The 25,443-nt window shown below is 35.8% G+C and overlaps 5 protein-coding genes and 1 long non-coding RNA gene across 13 annotated transcripts; 3 read left to right on the top strand and 3 right to left on the bottom strand.

The window, feature by feature from the left end:
- Positions 1 to 213: 213 nt before the first annotated feature.
- LOC109155825 lies at positions 214 to 20,724 on the bottom strand. Its single transcript, XR_002049934.1, has 3 exons — positions 20,711 to 20,724; positions 15,682 to 15,697; positions 214 to 287 (listed from the first exon to the last, which is right to left on the bottom strand). It is a non-coding gene; the product is annotated as an uncharacterized LOC109155825 (long non-coding RNA).
- On the top strand, positions 4,405 to 5,413 carry LOC109155823 (non-specific lipid-transfer protein 13). The gene is made up of 2 exons (XM_019303489.1): positions 4,405 to 4,763; positions 5,350 to 5,413. Exons 1-2 carry the CDS (start codon positions 4,447 to 4,449, stop codon positions 5,357 to 5,359), a joined length of 327 nt encoding a protein of 108 aa, XP_019159034.1. The 5' UTR covers positions 4,405 to 4,446; the 3' UTR covers positions 5,360 to 5,413.
- LOC109155819 (zinc finger CCCH domain-containing protein 2-like) lies at positions 9,641 to 10,942 on the top strand. Its single transcript, XM_019303477.1, has one exon. It carries the CDS (start codon positions 9,710 to 9,712, stop codon positions 10,715 to 10,717), a length of 1,008 nt encoding a protein of 335 aa, XP_019159022.1. The 5' UTR covers positions 9,641 to 9,709; the 3' UTR covers positions 10,718 to 10,942.
- LOC109155820 (ethylene-responsive transcription factor 4-like) lies at positions 17,162 to 18,134 on the bottom strand. The gene has a single exon (XM_019303479.1). It carries the CDS (start codon positions 18,045 to 18,047, stop codon positions 17,367 to 17,369), a length of 681 nt encoding a protein of 226 aa, XP_019159024.1. The 5' UTR covers positions 18,048 to 18,134; the 3' UTR covers positions 17,162 to 17,366.
- Positions 19,893 to 23,154, top strand: LOC109155816 (reticulon-like protein B17). Its single transcript, XM_019303472.1, has 8 exons — positions 19,893 to 20,365; positions 20,988 to 21,141; positions 21,237 to 21,311; positions 21,414 to 21,555; positions 21,774 to 21,843; positions 21,980 to 22,045; positions 22,163 to 22,285; positions 22,505 to 23,154. The coding sequence occupies exons 1-8, from the start codon at positions 19,906 to 19,908 to the stop codon at positions 22,684 to 22,686; spliced, it is 1,272 nt and encodes a 423-aa protein (XP_019159017.1). The 5' UTR covers positions 19,893 to 19,905; the 3' UTR covers positions 22,687 to 23,154.
- On the bottom strand, positions 22,858 to 25,443 carry LOC109155821 (protein NUCLEAR FUSION DEFECTIVE 6, chloroplastic/mitochondrial-like). Of its 8 annotated transcripts, none has more exons than XM_019303488.1 (4): positions 25,226 to 25,440; positions 25,029 to 25,150; positions 24,190 to 24,237; positions 22,858 to 23,153 (listed from the first exon to the last, which is right to left on the bottom strand). In XM_019303488.1, the coding sequence occupies exons 1-3, from the start codon at positions 25,375 to 25,377 to the stop codon at positions 24,230 to 24,232; spliced, it is 282 nt and encodes a 93-aa protein (XP_019159033.1). In that variant the 5' UTR covers positions 25,378 to 25,440; the 3' UTR covers positions 22,858 to 23,153; positions 24,190 to 24,229. The 8 variants fall into 8 exon arrangements, with proteins under 8 accessions (XP_019159033.1, XP_019159029.1, XP_019159030.1 ...); XM_019303484.1 differs by lacking the exon at positions 24,190 to 24,237 and adding an exon at positions 23,469 to 23,509; XM_019303487.1 differs by lacking the exon at positions 22,858 to 23,153 and adding an exon at positions 23,202 to 23,509.

Here is a 25,443-nt window from a genome sequence, read left to right as displayed (position 1 = left end):
CAGAAGTTTTCTATTTTTTCTATGTTAGATTACTTGAACATAAAGGCATTCCTTTAATTTTCTAGTCATTTTGTAAAATGCATAGGTATCTACTCATTCAGTGTTAGATTACTTATATCATGGTCCATTTTTGGTGAAGGTCTACACTTGATCAACCTCATTGAAGAAGGAGGTTGTGGATGTTGCATTGATCAAAGCCATTGAAGTAGTGCCGGATTTGAAGGCTTATTTGGGTGCAACAAGCATACTTAATAAGTAGTATCGAATAAGTAGTATATATTTTCATACTTAAATAGTATAAATCAAGTAGTATATATTTTTTTATGACTTTTTTTTAATGAATATGATCATAATTTTTATTGTAAATAATTTTGATATTTAAATATATTTTCAATTTCGAATTTAGTGTATCCATTAATTTGTTGATGACATATAATTTATTTACAACACGTATAAATAAAATTATGGTAATATAAAAATAATAAAACATTTCATATGATGATTTAGGATTTTCCTACCAACAGTTGGAAGGAAAATAACAAAATATAACATGTGAGTTTTCCGTCCAACATTGGTCAGATTTCCGACCAACGTACGTAGTTGGACGGAATTTTCGACCAACGCACGTAGTTGGACGAAATTTCCGACGGAAGTTTTTCCGAACGTTTCTTTTGGTCGGTGTGTTGGACGGAAATGTTGTTTCCGACCAATATATCGCGTTTTCCGTCCAATTTTTGTTGGACGGAAAACGCGAGATTTCCAGCCGTGCGTTATGAAGAAACACTCTATAAATATATACACAAACATATTTTAATTACCATCCCAAATAACAAAAGGAGATCAGAAAAATAATATAAAATATAAAAAAATAAAATAATTATAATAATAATAATAAAATCGAAAACAAAATAAAAATGGCTTCATCTTCTTCTTTTTCTTCCTGTTTTCTCCTTCTGTGCCTTTCAATGTTTCTTGCAGGTTTGAGTCTGGGCAAGGCAATGCCCTAGGATGACGAAGACGATGACTATATCCTCAACGAACCCTATGGTTATATGCCTCACTACGATAACCCCCAGTTGCCGCCGGCGCCGGAGTGGGAGTCGGGAGAAGGTGACGATTACGGTTATGCAAATGACGAGGACGACGATAACTTCCTGTCGTCTGATACGGAGTATTGCCCAGTCGTGGTGGAGCGTATCTCGACGTGCCAAGAATACCTCGACACGATGATTCGCCGTCGCCGGCGTGCTGCGACAACCTACAAGTCCTGAGCCACATCGGCGTAGAAGTGGGTTTTAAATAAAGTTTTCATTTTGCATTTTATTAATAAATTCGGTGTTTATTAACTGTCCCGAGGCATTGCAATAAAGCGTCAGACAATTCTTTACTTCTCGAGCCTCCTTGTCAATTACTTTGAAAAAGAAGAGACTATCATCCAAAAAAAAAAAAAAATAGGACACTGACGGCGACGGCGCCCCTCTTGCTATATACCCTTACAACATGAATGGAGATAAAGAATCTCCCTGTCTAATTCCTCGGGGGATAGTGTTATTGAACCCACAGAATATCCATTTACCCTAATATTATAAGACACTATGGTTACACTTACACATAGCAACAAGCATACCATCCCGTGGCGGAGCCAGGATTTACATTAGATGGGGGTGAAAAAGCAAAGGTAAAATGAATTAAAAAATGTTCAAATACAATGTATAAATATAAAATACAAAATATCAAATACCAATATACAATGTACAAATATAAAATACAAAATATCAAATACGAATAAAATTGTTAAACAACTATATGCTAACTAAATTAATGAATTTCCAGCAAAAAAGAAGCCAGCAACAAGTTTCAAACGGTTGACCTTTCATTCATATTATGAGGTAAAACAATAGCCTTACCATCCAAGCCAACCTAAACTTTGTTTAAATCCGGGTATATTTAGTATATATAGAATTTATATGGGGTAGGGCAGTGGGGGCAGCTGCCCCCACTGCCCCTATTATGGCTCCGCCACTGATACCGTCCAAAAAATCTCATGACATTCTATCGTACGCCTTTGCCAGGTTCTTAGTCCCTTCGAAGCCGGCAACCACGTGTATGTGGAAGATCCAACACACTACACTTGGTATCTGGGAACTCATCAGCAATGGCTCTCGCCACCATCTCGTTGCCACCTCCGACATCAACTAGTGAATCCAACCCCTCAAAAACTTCCATACAATATTTTTGATCAATGCCATTAGAAGTAATGTATCACATAAAGGTAGGCTTGCTATTATAATAAAGAAGTAATTCCTAATAAAAAGACTCAGAAATAAAGTCAACAACGCCTTCACTAAAGCTCAATCTCATGAGTACCCACATGGGAGAGGTCACTACATACTATCTGAGCACAATGTGTTAGAATAAAATGTTAAAACAAACTACTGAATAGATCTATTCCCAAAAATGTAATTTTATTTTTGACGTATTTCATGAATCAAACGTACTGTTATGCTTTTATTATAAGTACAATAATTAATTTGCTCTCTTGGGGGTTAATTATGGAGACGACGAAAAAGATTTTATTACAAGTGCATGCATTAAAAACATTAATTAACTGCTCTGTTGATTGCGTACGTTATGAAGAAACACCATGTAATTATACAAATATATACACCATCCGTCCATCCCAAATAACAAAAGGAGATCAGAAAAATAATATAAAATATAAAATAATAATAATAATAATAAAATCGAAAACAAAATAAAAATGGCTTCATCTTCTTCTTTTTCTTCCTATTTTCTCCTTCTATGCCTTTCAATGTATCTTTCAGTTTCGACTCTGGGCAAGTCAATCCACTTCGATTACCCCCAGCCGCCGGCGCCGGAGTCGGAAGACGATGGCGGTTTCGATTTCGAATTTGACAACGATTACCCCCAGCCGCCGGCGCCGGAGTCAGGAGAAGGTGCCGATTACGGTTATGGAAATGACAACGATTACCCCCAGCCGCCGGCGCCGGCGCTGGAGCCGGAGTCAGGAGAAGGTGACGATTGCGAATATACAAATGACGTTGACCTCGACTATAATGACAATACAACCGTGGCGGTGGCTAAGGACTATTGCCCAGACGTGGTGACACGTATGACGACGTGCCAAGAGTACCTCAACGGACACGATGATTTGCCGACGCCGACGTGCTGCGACAACCTAGAAATCCTCGAGCACGTCGCCAGACAAGTGGGTTATAGAAACATGTGCAACTGCTTGGAAGACTTGCAGGCTTCCTTCCTTCATCGCCCGCGGTCTGATAACATTTTTCAAAAATGTGGGTTTTCACTTCCATTCCTCAATGTCGCTGTCTCCCGGAAAATATGTTTGAGTGTTGATTAGAATTTAAGATTAGGCCGAGGTAAAAAATGAATAAAATTGCATGCAACTTAATTGCATGCATGTAATCATTTAATTTTTTAAAATAAAGTAAAAAATATAATGTACTACTAAGGAATAAAGTGTGTGTTATTTATAAGCTAATGAAAGTGTACTCGTTGTTCTGCGCATATTCATTCGTCCCTATATCTCCCGACAAAAATGTTCTAAATATTAGAATTTAAGATTAGGTCGAGGGCACGAATGGATCAACTGAATTTAGATTTATGAATAGAATTGCATACATGCAATTGTTTGATTCTTTTAAATTAAATAAGGTTATCATTTCAAATTTTAATGAATAAAATTCGTGTTTAAAATTTAAATTTCTCTAGTTTATATGAATAATTGAACTCTGTAATAATATTATTAGATTTTGAACTCGTGATTTTTAGGTACGAGCCATCATTCCTTTACCATATGCCACAAACACAAATTAATCATACAAAACTATACATTTTTTCCTTGTTGAAACTATATGGCATACAGTACTTACGATTGTGTTTTCTTGTTCAGTCACTATCTTACTACAAACTATACCACTTGATTTTCATAATGAATATTTGTTAATTATATGTTTAGGATTTTATTAATAATGAAAAATATTATTTCTGTTAAAATTTTGTACTGAATGACTTGTGACACGTTTCAAGTTAAGACCCAAATAAAATTTGTGACTTTTAAGTACGAGAGCATTCGATCATCCTTTCGGGACATTATTTTTAGAGAAATAGGTTTAGAATAACAGCAATAATTTGTAATTAATTTTTAAAAAGCACAAACTTTTCATTAATAATATACTCTGTATTAATTTATGTGCTTTAACTATCTACGTTACGCTTGAAAACATAAAGAAACGTGCGTACACTAATATATATACACACACAAAAAATGAAAATAAGATTTAAAATATTTTTTAAAAAAAATTTAAAAAGAAAACTAAAATGGCTTCTTCTTCTTCTTCTTCTTATTCTGTTCTGCTGTGTGTTTCAATATTTGTTGCAGTTTCAAGTGTGGGCTGGGCCTGGATGGAAGACTATTTTAACCCTGACGAGTACATATCTCCGGCGGAGGGAGAGGAGACGCCGGCGGCGTGCGACTACGTGAACCGTTATTTTCCGGCGTGCCAAGATTACCTGGACGGAAGCGTAGATTTCCCGCGGAAGGCGTGTTGTAGTAACCTGCTTATCCTCCGTGGCATCACCTACGAGGTGGGCCCTCGGAAGATTTGCCAGTGCATCGAAGACTTGAAGATGACCTTTTTGGAGTCTCGGATCAAACTGGTCTACGAGAAGTGTGAGATTCACCTCAACTTTCCCATCTCCGAACACATGGACTGTTCTAGGTAGGAAAAAAGTCTATAAGTATTTTTTTTTTTTGGCTAAGTCTATAAGTATTTAATTCATAGTTAAATAAGGAAGTTAATTTTTTTGAATCTTACTGATTCTATTATACTGTAGTATCTGTTCAAACATATTTTCTCAACCTAATAAAGCACACAGAGCCAACAATGTTTTGAGACTGGATCTCATGACCTCCCAACATGGGAAAGCTCACTACATGTCATCTGAGTATTCAAAAAAAAAAAAAAAAAACCCGCACCCGCTTAGCTCAATGATTCAGTGGATAGTATTTAGGAGAAGAGACCGAGATTTGAACCTCGGTGGTGGTAGTTATGTCTAAAGTGGACAGATTCTTTGTGCGCACGGACATTTAGCCCTATGTGCCATTGATTCACCGTGATTTATATGCTCCACTGTGGATAAAAGAAAATCAAATAAATAAATAAAATGCCACGGTAAATTACTATTCATATTCTTTCAGAAATGCAAATGTTCTTAGTTATTACCTTTTTTGTCTTTAAATTTTATCGAGTAATAATTGGAGGAGATTGAGTGCTCACTAAAAGTGTTTTTGTATCTTTCTTGCAGTGTTGAATAGAGCAGAGAATTGAATCTGCACATTTGAAGTTAATTTCTCTTGCCCGTCATGCCAATTCATAAATTTTTTAACTGTAATCTTAATATCTATTTATTATTAATGTTGAATTCAAATCCAAAATACATACAGATTTTTTTTGAAAGGAAATACATACAGTTAATGCAACATTATATTAAGATGTTGCAGCCTTTTCCATCATCAAAACATTTATTTCAAAATTAAATTTGATTTATCTTCCAGCTGTATATAATAACAATAATAATTAACATTTATTCCAAAATTAAATTTGATTTATCTTCCAGCTGTATATAATAATAATAATAATAATAATAGTTATTATTATTATTATTATTATTGTCTAATCATGGTACACACAATTACATGAATCATAATGTACATTCAGTACATAAATAATGCATTTTTGATATTGATGTAGTAAATACATAAGATATCAACTACGAATATGGTTCTAGCCTTCTAGGGTCAGTTCTGATTTCGGATCATTCGCCAAGCTTGCTTGATGGTCTAAGTTCTAGAGCTAGGCGCACTTGACAATATGTTAGAGATCAGATCCCCGAGCTAATAGATAGCATGTGAAAATAGCCCCAAAAAAAAGTCCCCCTCTCAACAATAAATGCGATATTTATAGGGAAGAAGAGAGAAAAACTTCCGGTCTCGCGGCATGCACAGCACAAGGACACATGCATGGATTCAGGCGGGGGCCCAAAGGAGCATGTCCACATGCTCAGATATTCCTGAAGGCCTTGCGTACTGCTACTGGGGGTTAAGTCTATGGGTCGATCCCAACCTGAATAGGTCGGGGTGCAGATATTACAAGAAGGCTTGTGCTTGCTGCCCCTGGCAGTGATCGGTAGGCAAGAAGGTTGGTAAAGTACGGGTGCGAGGTCGATGCTGAACGGGTCAAACTCAGCTCGTACCGGGAGTCCGTTACTGACTATCTTATGAGCATGTTATCTAAAAATAATTCGCATAAAATAATGTACTTTTATTATGGACAATGTTCCACACAATAATTTGCCTAAATTTCCGGTGTATGGCATAAATGGAAAAGCATCGCAGCCGCAAAGCATGGATGTCGTTTTGTTTGGGCTCCATAATTCCATTGGCGATTAGTCATCACCCAATTAAAGACAAAAATGCCCATCCAACTCTCTCCAACGGCCCAAAATTAGCCACCAATCACCCTCCAGCCACGTGTTCACAACCCTTCCTCATCCATGCACACGTGTGCAACGAACAAAATGATACAGCACTACACACATATTTTTTGTCGAAATTATAAGAGTGACATTTTTTTTTTTGGGGGTATACTATAAGAGTGACATTTGTGTTATCCTTTTCAATCACTATCTCATCTAACGGCTTACCATTGCTTGCTTTTCATATACTGCATTCCTGCCCATGACCAATATATATATTATATATGTCAATCAATTGCATGTTTGGGACATTATTAAATTAATAAAAAAAATATTACTCCCTATTTGACTCTGTTATCATTGAAATTTGTAGCCTATTAAAATTGGTCGAGCCTTGAATGTTTGAGCTGATTTACTTACCATATATTTGGCCCATGATTCAATTAATTTTATAAAAACCAAATAACTTAATCCGAACACCAAAGAAGATCTAAACCTTTATATACAGTTCAGATTAATGGAGATATTGTCTATGGACAGAAGAGCCACAATAGAGTCATACTTGGGTACCAAGATCATTAACAATATCAAAGAAGTTTCAGGTTCTCCAAACGAATTCAGCTTTAATCTTTAAAAACAGTCAGAGATTCAAGTTTCATGTAGCATTAGAAATTTGTTTCAATGTCTGATTGTAAAAATGTTTTATCATTCCATCGATCTTATTGTAAAATTTTCATCGTATGATTAATGAATTAGCTATTTTATTTCAAAAAATAATAATAATAATTTAATAAAATATATTTAAATATTTAGATAATTTGGTTAAGTTATAATTTAAATGTTTGAAAATATTTAAATTCAAATTTCAAATGTGTGGTATGGATGATGTTTCGCATGTTATAAATAGAGGTCTCATTTCAAGTGAAATGGGCACCAAAGAATAAGTGATTGAAGTGTTCAAGCTTTGAAGTTCAAGTATTTCAAGTATTAAGTCTCAAATATTTTTGAGTCCAAGTACTCGGATCGATTCAATTAAGTATTTCAAGTATTTTGAGTTTAAGTACTCGATTCAAATATTTTGAGTATAAGTATTCGATTCAAGTATATTTCGAGTCTCAGTACTCAATTCAAGTATTTCAAGTGTTAAGCATTTCAAAGTTGTTTAAATTCAAGTATTTCAAGGTCCAAATATTTTAAGTTCAATACTCAAGTTTAAACATTTCAAGTAATTTTGAGTATTTCAAACTCAAATCAAGTGCAAGTATTTCAAATACCAAGTTCGTTGCAATTAAGCCAAATTTGTTTGTCGCGAAGTGTTTGATTTTCAAGTAAATTTCAAGCAGACGATCAAGTGTTCGTGAAATGTTTAAATTACTTAAGCAAAGAATCAGAAGATTTCTTCAGAGATTATTGTACCCATATTACACAATTACATGTTGTTTACCTTATACCGGATTTTCAGTGTTAATACAATACACTTGAACTTTTCTGTGTTAACTGACTCATATGTTAAATAGTAGTAAAGAACATTTTTGATAGTTTAAAATAATAAAAAATTTTAACCGTACGTATTTGTCTAGTCTAATCAACCAACGTAACACACTTATGCATATCGTCAAGTGCCATATATATAAGAGCATCCACTATAAAGAAGATTTGAGAGTTAATGTCAGAATTAATTCTCTCAAGTGAAGAGCAAAACTGATATGAAAATGGAATAATTCAAAAAGAATCCTTCTGCAAATGCCATAATAATGTCAGAAATTTAATAAATAAATAAAAAAGGAAAAGGAAAGGTTGTGCGCATTTCGCGCACAACTGGTCAAAAGCCGGTGCACGCGCCCGGTGGCCCATCGGCACTCCTGACAGTGCTAATTTGTTTGTTTTTTTTTTTCTTCTTCTTCTTTTTTCTTTGCCCTTTCATTTTCTCTCTTACATTCTCCCCTCTAATATCCTAACTGATAATGATGCTCTAAGATTAGAGAGAATTTTTTTTTTCAGTAACATAAATTGCCAATAATCTACGTAATGATAATATCTGATTGTCTTTCACCCTAATATATAAACTCTCGTCTTTCATAAGGAGACATATATAATACGTTTAATATAAGCAGCATTTTTTCCATTTTTGTCTTGTTTTGTGCTTGTTAACTTGTTCTCATCACATAACACTTGACTATACATCCTCAATTATTTATTAACTAGAATATATAAACATTAGCCCTCACAAATATCTTAGTTTGTTTGCCTCAATCACGCAATTCCTTCGATAACTGATAAGGTCAATTATCCGATATTATTATATATATGTAAAATCCAAGTATATAATTATGAATAGAAGATAAACTTTTTATATATGTAATTTTTAAAACACAATTTTTTTTTTTTTTTTTTGTTTTTAAGTCGCTAATAAGTCAAGGAACATATAGCCTATGTATACATGTCAGTTAAGTCAATCATGTTACATGTAGGTGTTAAAGAAGCTCGATCGGATGACTGTGGCAACTGAGAGGACAGTCCACGTATTGCTTGTCCATCCCGATAGGATCCACTTTCAGGTCAAAATTAAAAATCACACAATGACGTTAAAGATAATAAATAAAGTACCGACTTAATTTATTGGTTCGCAATTTTGGGATAAGAGATTAGAATTTGAATAAAAAAATTAAGATTTAAATTTCATCCTTGTGCGCACCAGCATTTGGTCTGTCTGTTGCATTAACTACTAGTAATTATTTTTAGTATGATGGTAAATCATTAACATTCAACATTATATTCAATATATATAATGGACGAAGTATGTATATATGTAGATAATTTAAACTTAAAATTTGGAGTGGATAATTAGGAAAAAGCTGCATCCAATAAACACGATAGCCCATGTGAATATATCACTATCTCACATGAGATTTTGCCACCATTATCCCCCCTGCCTTCCTGCACTTTTGCATGCGACTCTGTAGCTATGTCGAGCTGCCACATATGCATCTTTGCATGACAATCCCGTATACTATGTAGCCACGCATCTCTCCGCCCACACCTCCACCTATCCTCCCCACCATCCACCCCCCCTCCCCCTCTCTACCTATATATATCTATCGTCTCTACATTCATCTTCCCATTCCTCACTCAACCCCGTTAATTCTAAATTCCCAGTTCTTGATTTCTTATTATATATTTTTAATCTGTGATGACGAGTGTTTGTGAGTTTCAAAACATTTCCTATCCGTTCTATCTCAAGAAAGCTATGGCGGAGTTGGATGTGTCTCCGAGGAAGATCCTGAGCCGCCGTGGCGCGGCGGAAGCCGATGGGTTCTTGGATTCTCCGACGAAGATTGAAGGTGGGGTGTTTCAGAAGTTTCTGCCGTATAATGATGTGGAGGATGAGGATGAAGATGGGGATCGTTATTCCGCGGATCATTTTAGGATGTATGAGTTTAAGGTGCGGCGGTGCACGCGCAGCCGTAGTCATGACTGGACGGATTGCCCGTTTGCGCACCCGGGGGAGAAGGCCCGCCGGAGGGATCCAAGGAAGTTTCATTATTCCGGCACCGTGTGCTCGGAGTTCCGCAAGGGGAAATGTGGCCGGGGGGATAACTGCGAGTTCGCGCATGGGGTTTTTGAGTCGTGGCTCCACCCGGCTCGGTACCGGACGGAGGCGTGCAAAGACGGGAAGAACTGTAAGCGGAAGGTGTGTTTCTTCGCCCATAGTTCCCGGCAGCTCCGGATTCTTCCGGTGAACCGTTACTCAACGGGTTCTTTATCTCCCGTCCACGATCCCGCCGAGAAGAATCTCCGGAAGAATCTTTGCTGCCACTCTCCGACTTCCACTTTGATGGGTATTTCCCACTCGTCGCCGCCTCTTTCTCCGGCGAAAACCCCATTTTGCGGATACGGAATGACGGCGGCTAAACTTATCGAGATGATGAGTTACAAGGAAGCACTGACCCAACTGGTGAATTCCCTGGAACAAGTCAATCTCAACCCTCTTTCACCGGCGACCACAACCATAAACCGCATGACCCGACCCTTCTCCGGCAATGACCCGATCCAGTTCAGTCTTCCTAATTCTCCGTCCACTCCAGGCCGCCACAGCTCCGGCAGCGAATTTCTCACCCCACAGAGGAACACCGCCTTCTCCGACAACGGCGGCCTGACCGGAATTGATCTCGATTGGGTGAATGATCTATTAACATAAAGAGAATATATGAAGGTGCATGGAGGGTGGAATTCCTGTACATACAGATCGTTATCATGAGAGCACGGCTAATGAAGATGGCGGCGGTGCACCATCGGTATATATATGTGTATATATATGCGATGGGATTATGTGATAAATTATTACTTAATTTCCAGATTTAATGCTTGATTAGCTGGTTTCCCATTGCATCAAACGCTTGTTAAGAGAGAGTAATCTGAACTACTAGCTAACTCTTCAGTTTAATGCATGGTTGTTTAATTAGGTGCTTAATTTCCGAGTTTGGTTAAAAATGTAATTTGGTGTTAATTATTATGAAGTAATATATTATTTATTATGGAATTACAGTATTTCAATTGTAGTCTTCAATCACCTTTTATCTTTTATCTTCATGTTTTCAATGTGAATTGAACTTTACCTTACCACGTGAATACGTGAATTAGAAAATACGTGATACTGTCATGTAATAGTAAAGTAATTTAATATTTTGGTCAGATCACGAGCTGAGTAAAAATGGACAGAGTTTTGGGTAAAAATGTAATTTTGCGTTAATTATTATGAAGTGATATTTGCGTCGCCATTGTTGATCCACCTAAACTCCATCTCCATCTCTATATAATCACCAAGTAATCTTAATTTTGGGGTTGTGAAAGATTATGGGGGTATTTTAGTAATTTAGGAGAAATAGGATGATGAGGTGGCGTACCAGATCTCAAGCGTGCAACGTGGCAGAACAAAAATGAACATGAGTCACTGACTTGCAGCCACGCAGGAAGAATAAGTGGCGATGTATGGCGTACGTGTCATTACTATTGATTTGCCTTTCTATGCATCCCATCAAAAATATTTCATTATTGTGAACATTTTTTTCTTAATTTCATTATTGTGAACATTTTTTTCTTAATTTATGATAAGATCAATCGTATAATTAAAATAAATAAACATGTCCCAAAATCTCAAACTAAAATAGGCCTCGATCGATCACATAAACCGAGATCAAATACGAGACTGCCAGCTAGTAGTCAACCCATTATCATCTATTTCGGCATTGTTGACTGACTAGCAAGGAATTTAATTTCATGGCTCCAATACTTTAATTAATATTTGGTTGAATCTATCTATGCATCTTATTACTTCAAAAAATATCAATCAAAGATTCAAAGCTAATAGCATTATGGCAGGACATGCATGCATACAACCTAGATACCATACCCTAGAATTCACAAACACATGCGTCTTGGATCTTGCTGACAGCATATATGCTTCAATTTATTTTATTTAATGATAAAAAATCCCAGTATTTCTAACAGTTACATATTATATATAACTATAATTGTTATAATTATAATAATCTTTATTATAACAATTAGTTATAATATGTAACAATGAGCTAAGGTGATTACACTTGCTATATTTTTGGAGATCTTGTTGATGCAAGGCCATTATAACTAGAGTGTTGACAAGAATTGAACTTGTAACAGTCTGATAAGAATTATGTTTCATTTACTGGATCATCATTTCTAAGGCACAAATTCTTTCATTTTTAATTATTTACTTTTTTGGATGGTTGAAAATATATAGATCAAACCATTCTCTAACAGTGTCTTATTGAATAAGACATAAAATGAAGGGCATTTTTTAAAGGCAAAAAAAAAAAAAAAATTGTGACATCTTTGTCCATGCGACAGATAAGGTCAATATTAAAAGTAATACTTATACTGGAAAATGTAATACTAATAAGGAATAAAATTTTTATTACTTATATGAAAAAGTGTAATAATTTTAAAGAAAAATGTAATATATTTACATTTTGATTTAAAAATTACATTTTTATTATAAATAACAAATACTTGTCAACATTACTTATAAGGAAAATGTAATACTTTTAATGAAAAAGGTACTATACACCAACATTTGTCCTCAAAAATATTACACATATTGATGTTACAATTTCGGTTATAAGTAACAAACAATTTATTTTTAATTAGTATTACATTTTTTATATTTGTCCAACTTGACCCGCCTAAAGATTCGTGAGACGGTATCACACAATTGTTAGCCCGACCTTTTTCTTTTAATTAATGTAGGCCTGTACGATTAGTTTGTCTTATAGTATACCAGATAGAATTATGCATCCATAGAACCTATCAAGTATGGGCTATGGAGCATATTTCTTGTTTCCTGGCAAGGATACAGTGAATGAGGTAGCAAAATTATAAATCCCATGAACCTGTCCATCATCCATACCATGTTGGGATTAGGTTGTCATCACGTACGGATCCTCAAAAGTATGTAGCGGTATGGTATGTATGTGAGCCATGCATGCATGGGTCCCCACTCATGGCACCACCGTACCTCATTCATTGTCTTTAATTTGCTGGTTTTAATGAGGTTTCTGTCTCTGTTCATGAATGGTGTTGAACCTTGATGATGATGATGATGGTGATGATGAAATGATGGAAACTGCAATCTGGTTGGCTGATTTACTTTCACTTCATCATATCCACTCGATCTGTATGGACATCTTTTCTTCTTAATTAATTGTTCAATTCATCATATATGGTGTGTATGCAAGATTAGACCAGACATCAGACATGGACTATGGTCCATGGAGCATCCTCTTTGGACTAGAATTAGTATGAGACAATGCATGGTTGGTTTCAGAACTGTAATGGTCATGTCTAACGTATACAATTACAAACAGTCTATATTGACCTTCTTAGTTTGAACTAATAATCAACTTAAATTGTTTTATTATATTGTGGTTCTTTGTCGGCTAGGGTCATATATGAGATTTACTCAACACATACCCTCGAATAATAGCTGTGGGTTTCTCTCGTTATTAAAAAAAAAAAAAAAAAAAAAAAAAAAATCTAACATTTAAACGGATGGCACCCCGATAGGCATTTTATTGAAAAAATTAATCTTGACCTAAGAGAGGTCCATTTTTATTGCTAAAAAGGAAAGAAGCATGATGGCCCAAAAGGATGGAAGAAAATGCTAAGCTAAGAAGGTGCAACGTACCAAGAGAATTTGAACCTATGCCTTATAGGATAACAATACAAACATCAACCACCAAAGCCATTTAAGATGTCCTGTATTAAAATGTATGATGCTCTATTTATCGGTGTGAAAATCGCTGACATCCAGATAGTGCGAGCATACGTGTATGACCAAAAATGAAAGTAAGCTAGAGTTGTACATTTGTCGAGCATCTGGGACCTCTATACTATAAATTAAATAGGCACCCTTATTTCCCCTTATTAAGACATCATCTTTGGTTCACTAAATCCCCTTTAGTCTAGTGGCTTGTGATCCTAACTTTTAACATCGATACTCGGACAGTCGAACTTTGTACATAATTTTGGGCTTAGCGTTCTGAGCAATAAAATTACTATTTTCCTATCCCCATTCTATATTTCCATACCGGACCAGTTTATGATAGACACGGTCTCAATAAAACTATTATAAATATAGGGTAGAGATTATCAAGCAATCAATAGTGCTAACAACATATAAGATCGCTTAATCCAGACTACCCAAAAAGTGGAAGGAAATTACCAAAATTTTAACTTTTTTTTACCTACAAAAATATTCACAATTATTACTCAAAAATGAATCATAATATGTCTAGTGACCTTAACCGGCAAAAGACCATAATTATTCCCTAATCTTGGAATGCTAGACTGTTTCAACAGTGCTATGCATATAAGGTGCATTATATGCATGTTGTAGGAGACATTTTGTCTAAAACTTTACGTGCATATTTGCATATGAAATTACCATATAGGCATATATATATATTATATATAGATGGAGAGTTGTTTCTTTTGGTGAATTCTGGGTTGGAAGACAGAAGCGTTCGAATACGACATGGTTGGGCGGGCCTTCTCAGGCTGGCTTAGGTTGCAACAAAATATACGGCACCAACCGAGCCCAATGTGATGGTTGGGCCATGAATACATCGTAATCATATCATAAATTTCATTTTTTTAAATTGTTTTAATTATTATTTTTACTTATAAAATATTAGTCTTGATGGTATCTGAATGTCGGTTGTGGTCGAGGTTCTACTTAGTATGAATATAATTAGTTTTGATGTGTAAGATTCTAGTGTACTTTGATGAAAAATTTATAATTATACTAAAATATTGATACTCTCTTAAGTCACAAAATACATATCAGCAAAATTTACTGCAACGAAAAAAAGATGATAATGATAGTTCATAATCATCAACTCCTTGTGAGGATGATAATTTCATTCAATTTTTTACGAGTATCTCAAATTCAATGAAAACCATGATTTTTTTTTTTTTTTTCATTCATCGTCAAAAATGGAGATATTCTCCCACACCTCACCAGTCATCTCTCTTTTGCACATTTGTATTAAGTTTGAGATATGTCGGTATTGATTTGATTAAACATAAAAGAAAAAGAGGGAGAAAAAAAGAAGAGTGAAGTGGATTCCAACAAGTGGAAAGACAAGAAGCGTGTGAGGTGCACGAATGTCTAGATTGTTGTGATAATGAATAATAATACCTTATTATGTCTGGCCTCAAGTATGCCAATATATGACGTGTCCTTAAACTAGAGATTGCCCACCCAAATCTACTGCACAAATTCCGCCGACGACTTATATTACTTTAAAATAATCCCTTGCGACCCCACGCCCAGCTGTGTTTTTAGATTTCATGTTTCCGCGGTATAAATTTAACTTACTGATTCTGCAAGTTATATTTGAGGGTCAATGCTCAAACTTTAGTAATGATAATGTGATAATTATGTTTAAAGTAGACAAATTCTTTATACGCACTTGTTGTCTGTTAAACTATTGAGTCATCATGATTTATATTCTCACAAATACTATGCCGGGTCGTAGTGTGAGGGTCTTAGAGTTTGGTCGGAGATTCGACCTTTTGGATGAAGAAGATTTCACGCTCCCCGCAAAAATAACCTTTTAGAACTTTTTTTTTTTTTGTTCTTAAAAAATCTAATCTCAATCACCTATTAAACTATATATCTATCATTAGAACCACATTCCTACCACATATTCTCAATTACTTATATAAAAATAACTTATTTATTTACTCTTAATGTTATACGTTATTTATATTTTCATTGTTAAAATGTGAAATTCAAATCAATTTGTAGATTTTGGTTGAATTTAATTGATTGTTGATTAAAATATTTTTAGTTACATTATGTCCTCATAAGTCTAGTCTATATAAGAAGCATTAAAAATTTACATATATTAACCCTTGGAGGGTGTGGTTGAGTGAAAATGTTTCATCCATTCTTAATCAGAGGTCAATGGTTTGATCCTTGTCTAAGTAGGTATAACTGTTGCGTTCTATGACGGTGAACTCAATGGCATCAATTATAGTGATCCTACTATTGTGAAAAAATATGCTAGATGGGCTCAATTGGGTGAAAATTTTGAAATCCGATAGTGTTTTTTGCAGCAGTCCAAGGGGTTGGTTTACTTTGGGCACGCTTCATTTGTTTTGCTATTTTTCTTCGGACACATTTGACATGGTGCTAGAACCCTATTCAAAGATGTTTTTACTGGTATTGACTCAGATTTAAATGAGGATTAATCATTGTGTCTGACCGTAGAAACCCTAAGTATACCTTTTTTTTTTTTTTTTTTTTTTTACATATATTAGATTCCAAAATAAAAAATTATATATATGTTTCACTCAAATGAACATATCAAAAAATATTTTAAATATTAATAAAAAAATAATTATACTATCTTATATAAATTTTAGGTAAACTCAATTGGTGGTTTAGATCTTTTTAGCTATGTAATATCTTGATATAAATTTGGTTCACATATTATATTGAATGTTAATCTTGCAATGAAACTTGACAAAGCTAAAAAAATTTAGATTATATAAAAAATAATTAGTGGGATATGATTCCAATAGAATAAAATTAAAAGGAAGAAAATAATTTATGGACGGCAGCGTACGTACACGTGCCGTCCACCTTTTACGCGACATGTACCCCGTCCACACGGAATCGGCCGCCACCGTGTCCCACCCCAAGCCACTGTCGCGTGAGCCGCCTCAATTGTTCGTTGCTGAAGTCACTTAACGCGTCATCAAAGTTGTTAACGGTATTTTTAATACTCCGTATTAAAAATTTCCTTTTTGACCACATTATTACCGTATATTCACTCCGTCGGTCTCACCTCTCTACACCTTCAATAATTAATGCAGAAAGTAAAATGTCTGATAATGCCTTTTAATATGATTAATTATAAATTATGAAAGTGATACCACCTTAAATTGACTATTTTACCTAAAAGATGACAACAATGTTTTTATTAAATTAAATATATATAAAAAATGAAAAATACACATATTGATTTACGAACATCACATAAAAATTAGATTTATTCAATACACACAGTAATTGATAAAAAGTAGTCTTTAAAAAAAAATTAATAAAAAAACGGAAATATTAAGGATTTTTTCACTCACCGGAAAAACAAGAATAACGAGTTACAGTTCAGTAGGAACAGCAAGAGGAATTGTAAGCAATTCGCTCGTCGGCTGTAAAAAAACACGACAGTTCACTCGAATTCTATGTACAAAAACAAGCAATTAGTGATCTCATTCTAGTAATCATTGATTAAGATTAATCAAGCTTCTGTGGGTGGAGCAAGGTTAAGATCAAGGTTAAGGCGTTTCTCTGCAACGCCGGCGCCGGCGCCGACAAAGTGGTTCTCTTCGACGACGGAGAAGGTGCTTGAGTCGCTGAAAGCGGGGCGTTTGGAAGGATTCGCCGGCTCGAACTGGTCCGGGAGTGGGTGGCTAACGGCGCCGGGCCGCCACAGCGTCTCGAACAGCAGAACCGGCTGTCCGTTGGGGAGAACGGCGACGGCCGGCTGAGGGTGAAAGAACTGAAATGTATTATTATTATTAGTATTCACGGATCTAACGCCGGCGGCCTCGCCGGAACCAAGGCGGCGCGTGAGATCCAGCTCCAGTGGGAACTGCGGCGCGTGGCCGCCCGTCTCGCTCCCGGAAGACTCCACCGTGCTGCTCTGACTGGGGCTGTGATTCTCCGACGGCGAGGGGAAGTTGGTCTTCGCCTTAGCCCCACGGAACTCCCTGGCGGCGGCGTCATACGCCCGCGCCGCCTCCTCCGCCGTGTCAAAAGTCCCCAGCCACACGCGGCTCTTCTTGCCCGGATCACGGATTTCCGCGGCGTAGCGCCCCCACGGCCTCTTCCTCACGCCTCTGTAGTGCACCTCCTTAATGCCGTTCACTTTCCCGGCTCCACCCTTAACCCCGCCGTCCTCTCTGCCCTTCACCGCCATAGCTACAACCTACTCAAGAAACTCAGAAAGGACGAATAAGAAGAAGAAGAATGGAAGTGATGAGGAAGAAGGAAGTGAAGTGCTTAAATAAGGTGGAAACCGAAAGAGGGCAGAAAGTAATGGGGTCAGGGAGGCGGTCAACGAGATGGGATTGAAGGACTGAGGTGGCGCCGCCCAATTGTCTAGAGAGAGAAAGAGAAAATATTAATATTATAACTCTGTTGATTTAATAATCACAACGTTATAAGTTTAACCTATATTTGAATAATCAAACTTATCAAGCATCTATGCTCGGATTACATTTTTTTTAGCTCTTCTTCAGAGAAGGTTACATCGAACCTACTATCTTGTAAATCAATAGTACTAACAAAAAAGGTTTCGCATTTTTGCACCTTTTAGAGTTTTTGTTAGTGATTGTGAATTTTTTGATTGGAGAAGATATTAAAATATAAGTTTTACTACATGCACTTCATAATTTTATTACTTAGATTTTACTCTCTGATGTAGCAGATTCTGATAAATTATTTTTTTTCATGTAAATTTTAATATAAATGTCTATATCAAAATTTTGTGTGTGAAAATACAAAATGGAAATACATATTTCATTTTCTTTAAAATATTGTTTTGCTGAATATTGGGGAGATTACGTGGCACGCGGCCGTTTCAGAAGACAAGCCGTCTTTTTTGTTGAATTTTGGGGGTGCCGGCTTTTCTTGTGCTTTTCTGGAGGCGGCCAATTCATTCTGTGGATATGTTTATCCCTCATCTTTTTATATTTGCTATGACGCCCCTATACTTCTATTGTTCCATGGATTAACCCTCTTTTTAATCTTTAATTTAACATTCACCCATTGATGTTTTTTTTTTTTTTTTTTTTTTTTTTTTTTTTTTTTTTTTGATACATTAAATATCCGCTTACACTAAGTAATAAGTTTTCATTCTGATTTGTAAAGGTGTCTCAATAACTCCTTAGACTTTTAGTGGGGTTTCATCTGATTCTCAAAACGCATACATATTTATTACACCCTACGTTTATTTAACAATATATGTTATTATATGATTTTAAATTTTAATTTCATTTTTCAAACACATTAATTTCATTTTAACAATATTGAAGTATCATTTTAATTATATTAACAATTTCATTTGATAATATGTTGTTGAATGAATTATGTTTTTTAGTTTCATTTTTCACACTGACACACTAATTCATTTTAGCAACACTAAACTCTAACGTATCAATTTTTTTTTTAATACCATTGACTCTATTACAATGATTCTACTACAATTTTATTTGACAATCATGAACCACGGAGCGTTATGTTGTGCAATCGTGTGCACCATGCAAGGTGCACACGGAATTGAATTCATAATTTCTAAACTGTAGATCCATAATTTCTAAACTGTAGATTCATAATTTTTAAACTGTATAGTTATCAAATTATGAACATATAGTTCAGTGATTTGTGAATACAAAGTTCAACAATTAGGAATATAAACATTAAAAATTATGAACACAGAGTTTTGTAATTATGAATATAGAGTTCAATAGTTATGAATCTATAATATAGAAATTATGAATATAATTCCGTGTGCACGGCACACAATTGCACAACATAATTTGCCCATGATCCACATAACACTATGGATCATGTTTCACCGTATAACAACCGGTATTTTTGACGATAAAATGCGACCGTAACAAAATATAAAAGGCCCAATAGGCCCAATAGTACGAACCCCCGAAGAATTCAAATCCTACGCTCCAACGGCTCTTCCTCCCACCCAGTCCCTACTGCGCCTTTATCTTCTCCATTCCCTCGAAAATTCTGCAGAGTTATTGAAACAGACAACCTCCATGGATACTGCTCCGCCGTCGCATCGATCCGAACCCAGAAACCGAACAAAATCATCTTCAAGGCTTTCAAAACTGCGTCAAATCGATGACCAAGAAGGTGAGATTGGTGAATCATCCCCTTCCAAAGTCGCTCTTGAAAGTGCCACTTCAGTCCCAAATCAAGAGCTCTTACTTCTCTCCCCTTCGCCTAATCGGAAATCGAAGATCCAGAAGTTTGAAATGGGCGATGATGGTGCGGAGGCAGTTGGGGTTCGCAGGAGATGCAGGAATAGGAACGCTGCTGCAGTTTGTGCGTCTCCGAGGAATAATCGGAGATTGAGGAAGCGGTTAGATCAAGATATGGTGAGAGAAGAGAAGGATTTGGGCGCTGGAGAGGAGGCCATTAAACCTAGAAAGAAGCGGCAAGCTGTCAGATCCAAGAAGGATAAGCTTAGCGTAGTTCCTTCAGTCCCTTCTCCAAGTAAGATGATCTTCATATCTTATTCAATCATTTATTCTTCTATTTCTGCTGTTTCACCATCATTTTAATGTTAATTTTTTTATCACTCTTTCGAGTCAAACATTTCAGAATCTCAAATTTTTAAAATTATTTTCGTCCATCCACACCAAAGAAACTAAGGAAAAGGTCTACTGATGGGATAACCAAAGGGCCTAGCATACTTGAATGTATGAAAATCACCTTAAAAATGTGAGATTCAAGAATGTTTGAGTTGGAAGGGTGATTGGAGTGATCAAAATTGGCATTAAAATTATAGTAATCAGATCACATTTGTCTGTCATTAAACTTGTAGACTAAAATTGTCACTACGGTAATAGTCATTGAACCAATATTGGTACTTTCTCGGTTACTCCTATTTGTGTGATTGATGAAATGTTGATTTTGGTGACTAGAATCAACTGAGAGTGAATGGGTCAATCTTGATAGAATTGGGCATTAAAATTATAATAATCAGATCACATTCGTCGGTCATTAAACTTGTGGACTAAAATTGTCACTACTATAATAGTCATGGAACCAATATTGGTAGTTTCTCGGTTACTCCTATTTGTGTGATTGATGAAATGTTGATTTTGGTGACTAGAATCAACTGAAAGTGAAGGGGTGAATCTTGATAGAATTGGGCAGCTGATAAATGATCTATTGATGTGGAGAGATCCTGCAAGATCAACCCTTTGGTTTGGTTTTGGGTCTCTCTGCTTCTTATCTTCCTGTTTTGCCAGTGGAGTTAACTTTAGGTATGCCCTACCTAATTGGCTAATTCTTGATTACCCATTTTTCTCATCACTTAACCTTCATTTTCCTATTTATTGTTCACCATTTTGATTTGCAGCATTTTCTCTGTTATATCTCATCTGGGACTTCTGTTTCTGGCTGTGTCATTCATCTTGAATTCACTCCGGCCAAGGTTAGACACACCTTAACATTTCCTTTGTTTTGTTAATTTTTCAGTACCTTTGCTTTGCATCCCTCCATTTTTTTTTTGTCTGAAATTTGCATCAACTTTCAGAGAAAATGCTGAAACTAAGACTGAGATTAAGCTAAAGGAAGATGACATTTTGAGAGTTGGTAGATTCATACTTCCAGCAGTAAATCTTGCAATTTCAAAAACCAGAGACTTGTTTTCAGGAGAGCCTGCCATGACCCTTAAAGTAAACATTCTTATTCTAAATTCTTTTGTTTTCCACAGTACTTAGCTTGCTTTAATCCATTAGGTTTAATTCTTACGTTCTTAGTCACCACTCACCTGCGTTTACTTCAATTCTTCAGTTTTTCAAATTGGGTTGTTTCTGTTTCTCTAGTTTTCTATTTCTCTTGAAAAACGGTGAATTTTTCCTATTAGTGTAAACGCCCTTTCTTGTCATTTTAGGTAGTGCCATTCCTGTTGGTTGGAGCTGAGTATGGCCATCTGCTAACTCTATGGAGGCTATGTGCACTTGGTAAGGGCACATTCAATATCCAAACGCATTTTTCATTATATGAAAGAAAATTGATGAAGTAAACTTTAATGTTATTATGTAGCATAAGTTTCTGATATGCAATCCTTTGTGGGGTCATATATGAAACTCTTTACAGGGTTTTTCATTAGCTTCACTGCTCCAAAACTATATTCATCTTACTCTACCCAAATATGCAGAAAAGGTATGATCTTTCAAACCCTTACTCTGATAAAGCTATCTGATCATTTTACTCGGCTACTCGCTAATCATGTCTAAACACTGAAAGAAACCATTTGAAAAAAAAAAAAAAAAACACCAGGTGAGTTCATCAGATCTTGGGCGATGGACGCTTGGGGTGCTTGCTCTCATAGGAAGATGATAGCAGGGTTAGCACTGTCTGCCTTTTGGAACCTGACCACTGTCAGGACCCGTGTTTTTGCAGGTAGTTTTGGTGAAACTTTTTGCAGGATTATTGTTTCTTTGGTTCTCGTTTAGATATTTTATCTTTTATGTCATTGATAACGAAAATTTGTCACAAACGGGCATTGCAGCGCCCATATAAGCAACACAACTCACTGAGGTGTTTGAATGATTCAGATATGAATCCAGAAAAGTTGCATTTGTTTTAACCAGTCCAGTTAATTAAAGCTATGTTCTGCAGCATTCATATGCCTGGCAGCAATCAGATACTATAAACAACATTCAGGAGGAGGTCGGGTTGAAGAAGTCACGGTAGAAGAAGAACAAGAACAGCAACAAGAACAAGAAAAAGAAGAAGAAGAAGAAAAACAAGAGAATGATCACAAGGAATTGATTGGGTTAGGAAGTGAATCCCACAAGTAACTCTTGTGCTGAGATTTTAGTGAAAAAACATCATAATGTTCATGGCTTTCCTAATCATCTTATAATTTCTTCTCTTATATTTCTAAAAATTCTTTTTTTTTTTTTCCTAATCCAAAACCTATCCCATAAAGAAGCAAATTTGATACACAAGATATCAGAGGTAACATTAGACACTAGAAAATGTGCTGTATTATCATCATCCAAATGGTCACATGGTAACACATTTAACACCAGAAAAAAAATGAGAACTATGGCCTCTAAATTTCCTTCACAAATTTATCGGGCTGATACAGTCTGTACTGAAGCAGGCACTAAACCATAGGAAACGGTTAACAAAACGAGTGTAGCTAAGGAAATGACTTGATCTGATCGCACATAGATAAGTACCCGCTGTGGCAGCAACTGGCAGGAAACTTGATGGAACCCTTGTAGGACACAGAACATGGATCATACATCATCATTGCAAGCTGATTGATACATAAAAAACAATCAGTATGATGTTTCACCGTTCGATATTTCTAGTATCATAAGTAGTTCAAACAAAAGACAAACTCATCTCCATTACAACTCATCAAAGAATTTCACAACCTCGCTATTTGGTACATCAGTTTTGATGTTGAAAACAGATGTTTACTTTATCAGAATGCAAAAAGAATAAAAAAGATGATCTAGTTCCTTAATGTTTAAGCATATCCACAGCAACCTTCTGCAGTTCACTCATGAGTCATGACCCCTTCTTAACTTAGCGCCACATAGATAGAGCGTAGAAATTTGTAAATTACCTCAAGTCCTCCAAAAATTCATCACACATCATCATTGACAGCTGATTAAATAAAGATAAACCGTAAGTGGGTACTTGATTGACTTAGTTTGAGAAATATGTCAATTGCTCTTAGATCTTAACAACTATGTACTGATAATAGAAACCAAAAAATGACACAATGGCTGTCCACCTGTCCCCGTATGTTTTAGTTCATTTTCAAATGAAATAATAATATGAAGAAAAAAAAAAAAGAGATACCGAAGTATAATATAGACTTGGGTATAATACGGGATATAAATCAATAGATAATAAATTCTTAAATTATTTTAAAGAAAATCTACAGAAATTCCAGTCTTTCAAACAAGTCCAACATGTAAACATCATTCTCTACTATAATTGAGAGCTTTGAAACATAAAGAAATCCAAGGTAACCCTCTTTGCTTGTCCCTCTTCATCTAGTCTTGTCAACGCCTACAATAGGAAAAAATGCATGCAGCACCTTATTAAAATGTGAGGATAGGAGCAATCCCACAGGTAACTGACTGCTATTTGAAATGGTAATAAGGAATAACAGTAACATTGCACTATTCTATTGCTATGGTTTGGATGCCTATCTTCACCCTGGGACAACAAAAGGTTTCTAGTCATACTACAGAGAATGTAGACCCAAATTCCTGAATGCTATGATGTACAAGATCTCCAGTATGCCACATAAAAGACTCAAGAAAATTTTCACTTACCAAAAATTGTTAGAGGAAAAGGAAGACCCTAGAGGTGGTGCTAGATACCTAAATCAAGAAGGAAAACCCACAGGTTAGACAACCCAATTAGAAAAAGTTTATAAAAGGAAACTGTACAACTAAGCGGGATAGGAAGACAAATGTTACTTTTTTTTTTGGCAGAGGGAAAGGCAAAAGAATAGTTGGTATACAAAATGAACCATAGTAAATTGACTAAAATATGCTACAAGACGGATGAAATTCTAATATAGCAAGATTCAAAAGGATGAAATTTTTTTTCCTTGTGGGGGAACACCAAAGTTTTTAATCTACTGTGAGTTAGAATAGAGATTTGGATAGAGGGACATGAAAACTTAAAACACTTGGAAAGGTAAAATACCCAGTAATAAAGACTACACTTCAGACTAGAGGTGAAAATTGGAATTTGAGAAGGTTAAACAATCAAAATTAGCTTTAAAAATGTTATGAAATCAAACCGTGGCAACTGAACCTAGTCCCCTCCAATGGGTTTAAATTATAAACTAAAGAACTTGCAATTCCAAAATTTTCATCAGCATACTGAAGCAAACCTTCTACACCTGCACTCTCGTTTCTAGCAAAACGTCCTTGTTTCATAAATGACACACAGGTTTAACTATTTTAAGACAAATTCAACCCTAATACAACCACAATAATCCAACCTTATTCAAATCATACAGAGTATACAAAGACTAAATCAATTCCGCTTGCACTCAAATCAGCAACGATTCAGCATTTGAAAACTAATCATCAAATTCACGCTTTAAACTAAATTCAAGTAAAAACTAGCACTTCATACATAGAAATGTAGAGTAAGATACCTTCGGAAAGCCAACCAAAGCTGCGGGGAGCAACGGTAAGCATCGAAGTCATCAAAGCCGAAGCAGTGGCGGTGTGATAAGGTTGCAACGACTCTACGCAAGCGCTCAACTCAGCTGGACACCTTTAAATGCACAGTAGCTAATCAGTAACATCTACATATCTACATCCTAACATAAACCATTCCAATAAACAGTACCTGAAGATGCGTGGAGCAAGGGGACTTTTAGACGCGGTTCGGAAAGGGGACCGGGCAGCTTTGGCCTCAGATGCCACCCTGGAGGCGGCGTTACGAACAGCAGACGACCGGAAAATTGATCTAGTGGCGGCGGAGACCGCACCGATTGCCATTTTTGCTTTAAATTTTGCTTCAGTCCCAGTAAAAAGTGGAAATCGAATAAGGGTTTTGGGGTTTGA

Source organism: Ipomoea nil, unplaced genomic scaffold (genome assembly GCF_001879475.1).
Source record: "Ipomoea nil cultivar Tokyo-kokei standard unplaced genomic scaffold, Asagao_1.1 scaffold2704, whole genome shotgun sequence".
NCBI classification, from domain to species: Eukaryota; Viridiplantae; Streptophyta; class Magnoliopsida; order Solanales; family Convolvulaceae; genus Ipomoea; species Ipomoea nil.
Note: the sequence above shows the minus strand (reverse complement) of the source record. Positions and strands in the feature narration are given on the sequence as shown.

Excerpts from the sequence above, each read along its gene's own strand:
- LOC109155823 (XM_019303489.1), top strand. The coding sequence starts at position 4,447 with ATGGAAGACTATTTTAACCCTGACGAGTACATATCTCCGGCGGAGGGA.
- LOC109155819 (XM_019303477.1), top strand. The coding sequence starts at position 9,710 with ATGACGAGTGTTTGTGAGTTTCAAAACATTTCCTATCCGTTCTATCTC.
- LOC109155820 (XM_019303479.1), bottom strand. The coding sequence starts at position 18,047 with ATGGCGGTGAAGGGCAGAGAGGACGGCGGGGTTAAGGGTGGAGCCGGG.
- LOC109155816 (XM_019303472.1), top strand. The coding sequence starts at position 19,906 with ATGGATACTGCTCCGCCGTCGCATCGATCCGAACCCAGAAACCGAACA. Across the intron at positions 20,366-20,987 it reads TCCTTCAGTCCCTTCTCCAA|AATCAACTGAAAGTGAAGGG; the intron begins GTAAGATGATCT and ends TTTGGTGACTAG. Across the intron at positions 22,286-22,504 it reads CAGGACCCGTGTTTTTGCAG|CATTCATATGCCTGGCAGCA; the intron begins GTAGTTTTGGTG and ends TATGTTCTGCAG.
- LOC109155821 (XM_019303480.1), bottom strand. The coding sequence starts at position 25,377 with ATGGCAATCGGTGCGGTCTCCGCCGCCACTAGATCAATTTTCCGGTCG. Across the intron at positions 25,151-25,225 it reads CTTGCTCCACGCATCTTCAG|GTGTCCAGCTGAGTTGAGCG; the intron begins GTACTGTTTATT and ends GTGCATTTAAAG. Across the intron at positions 24,951-24,993 it reads TTTCTATGTATGAAGTGCTA|TTTTCAAATGCTGAATCGTT; the intron begins GTTTTTACTTGA and ends TTTGATGATTAG.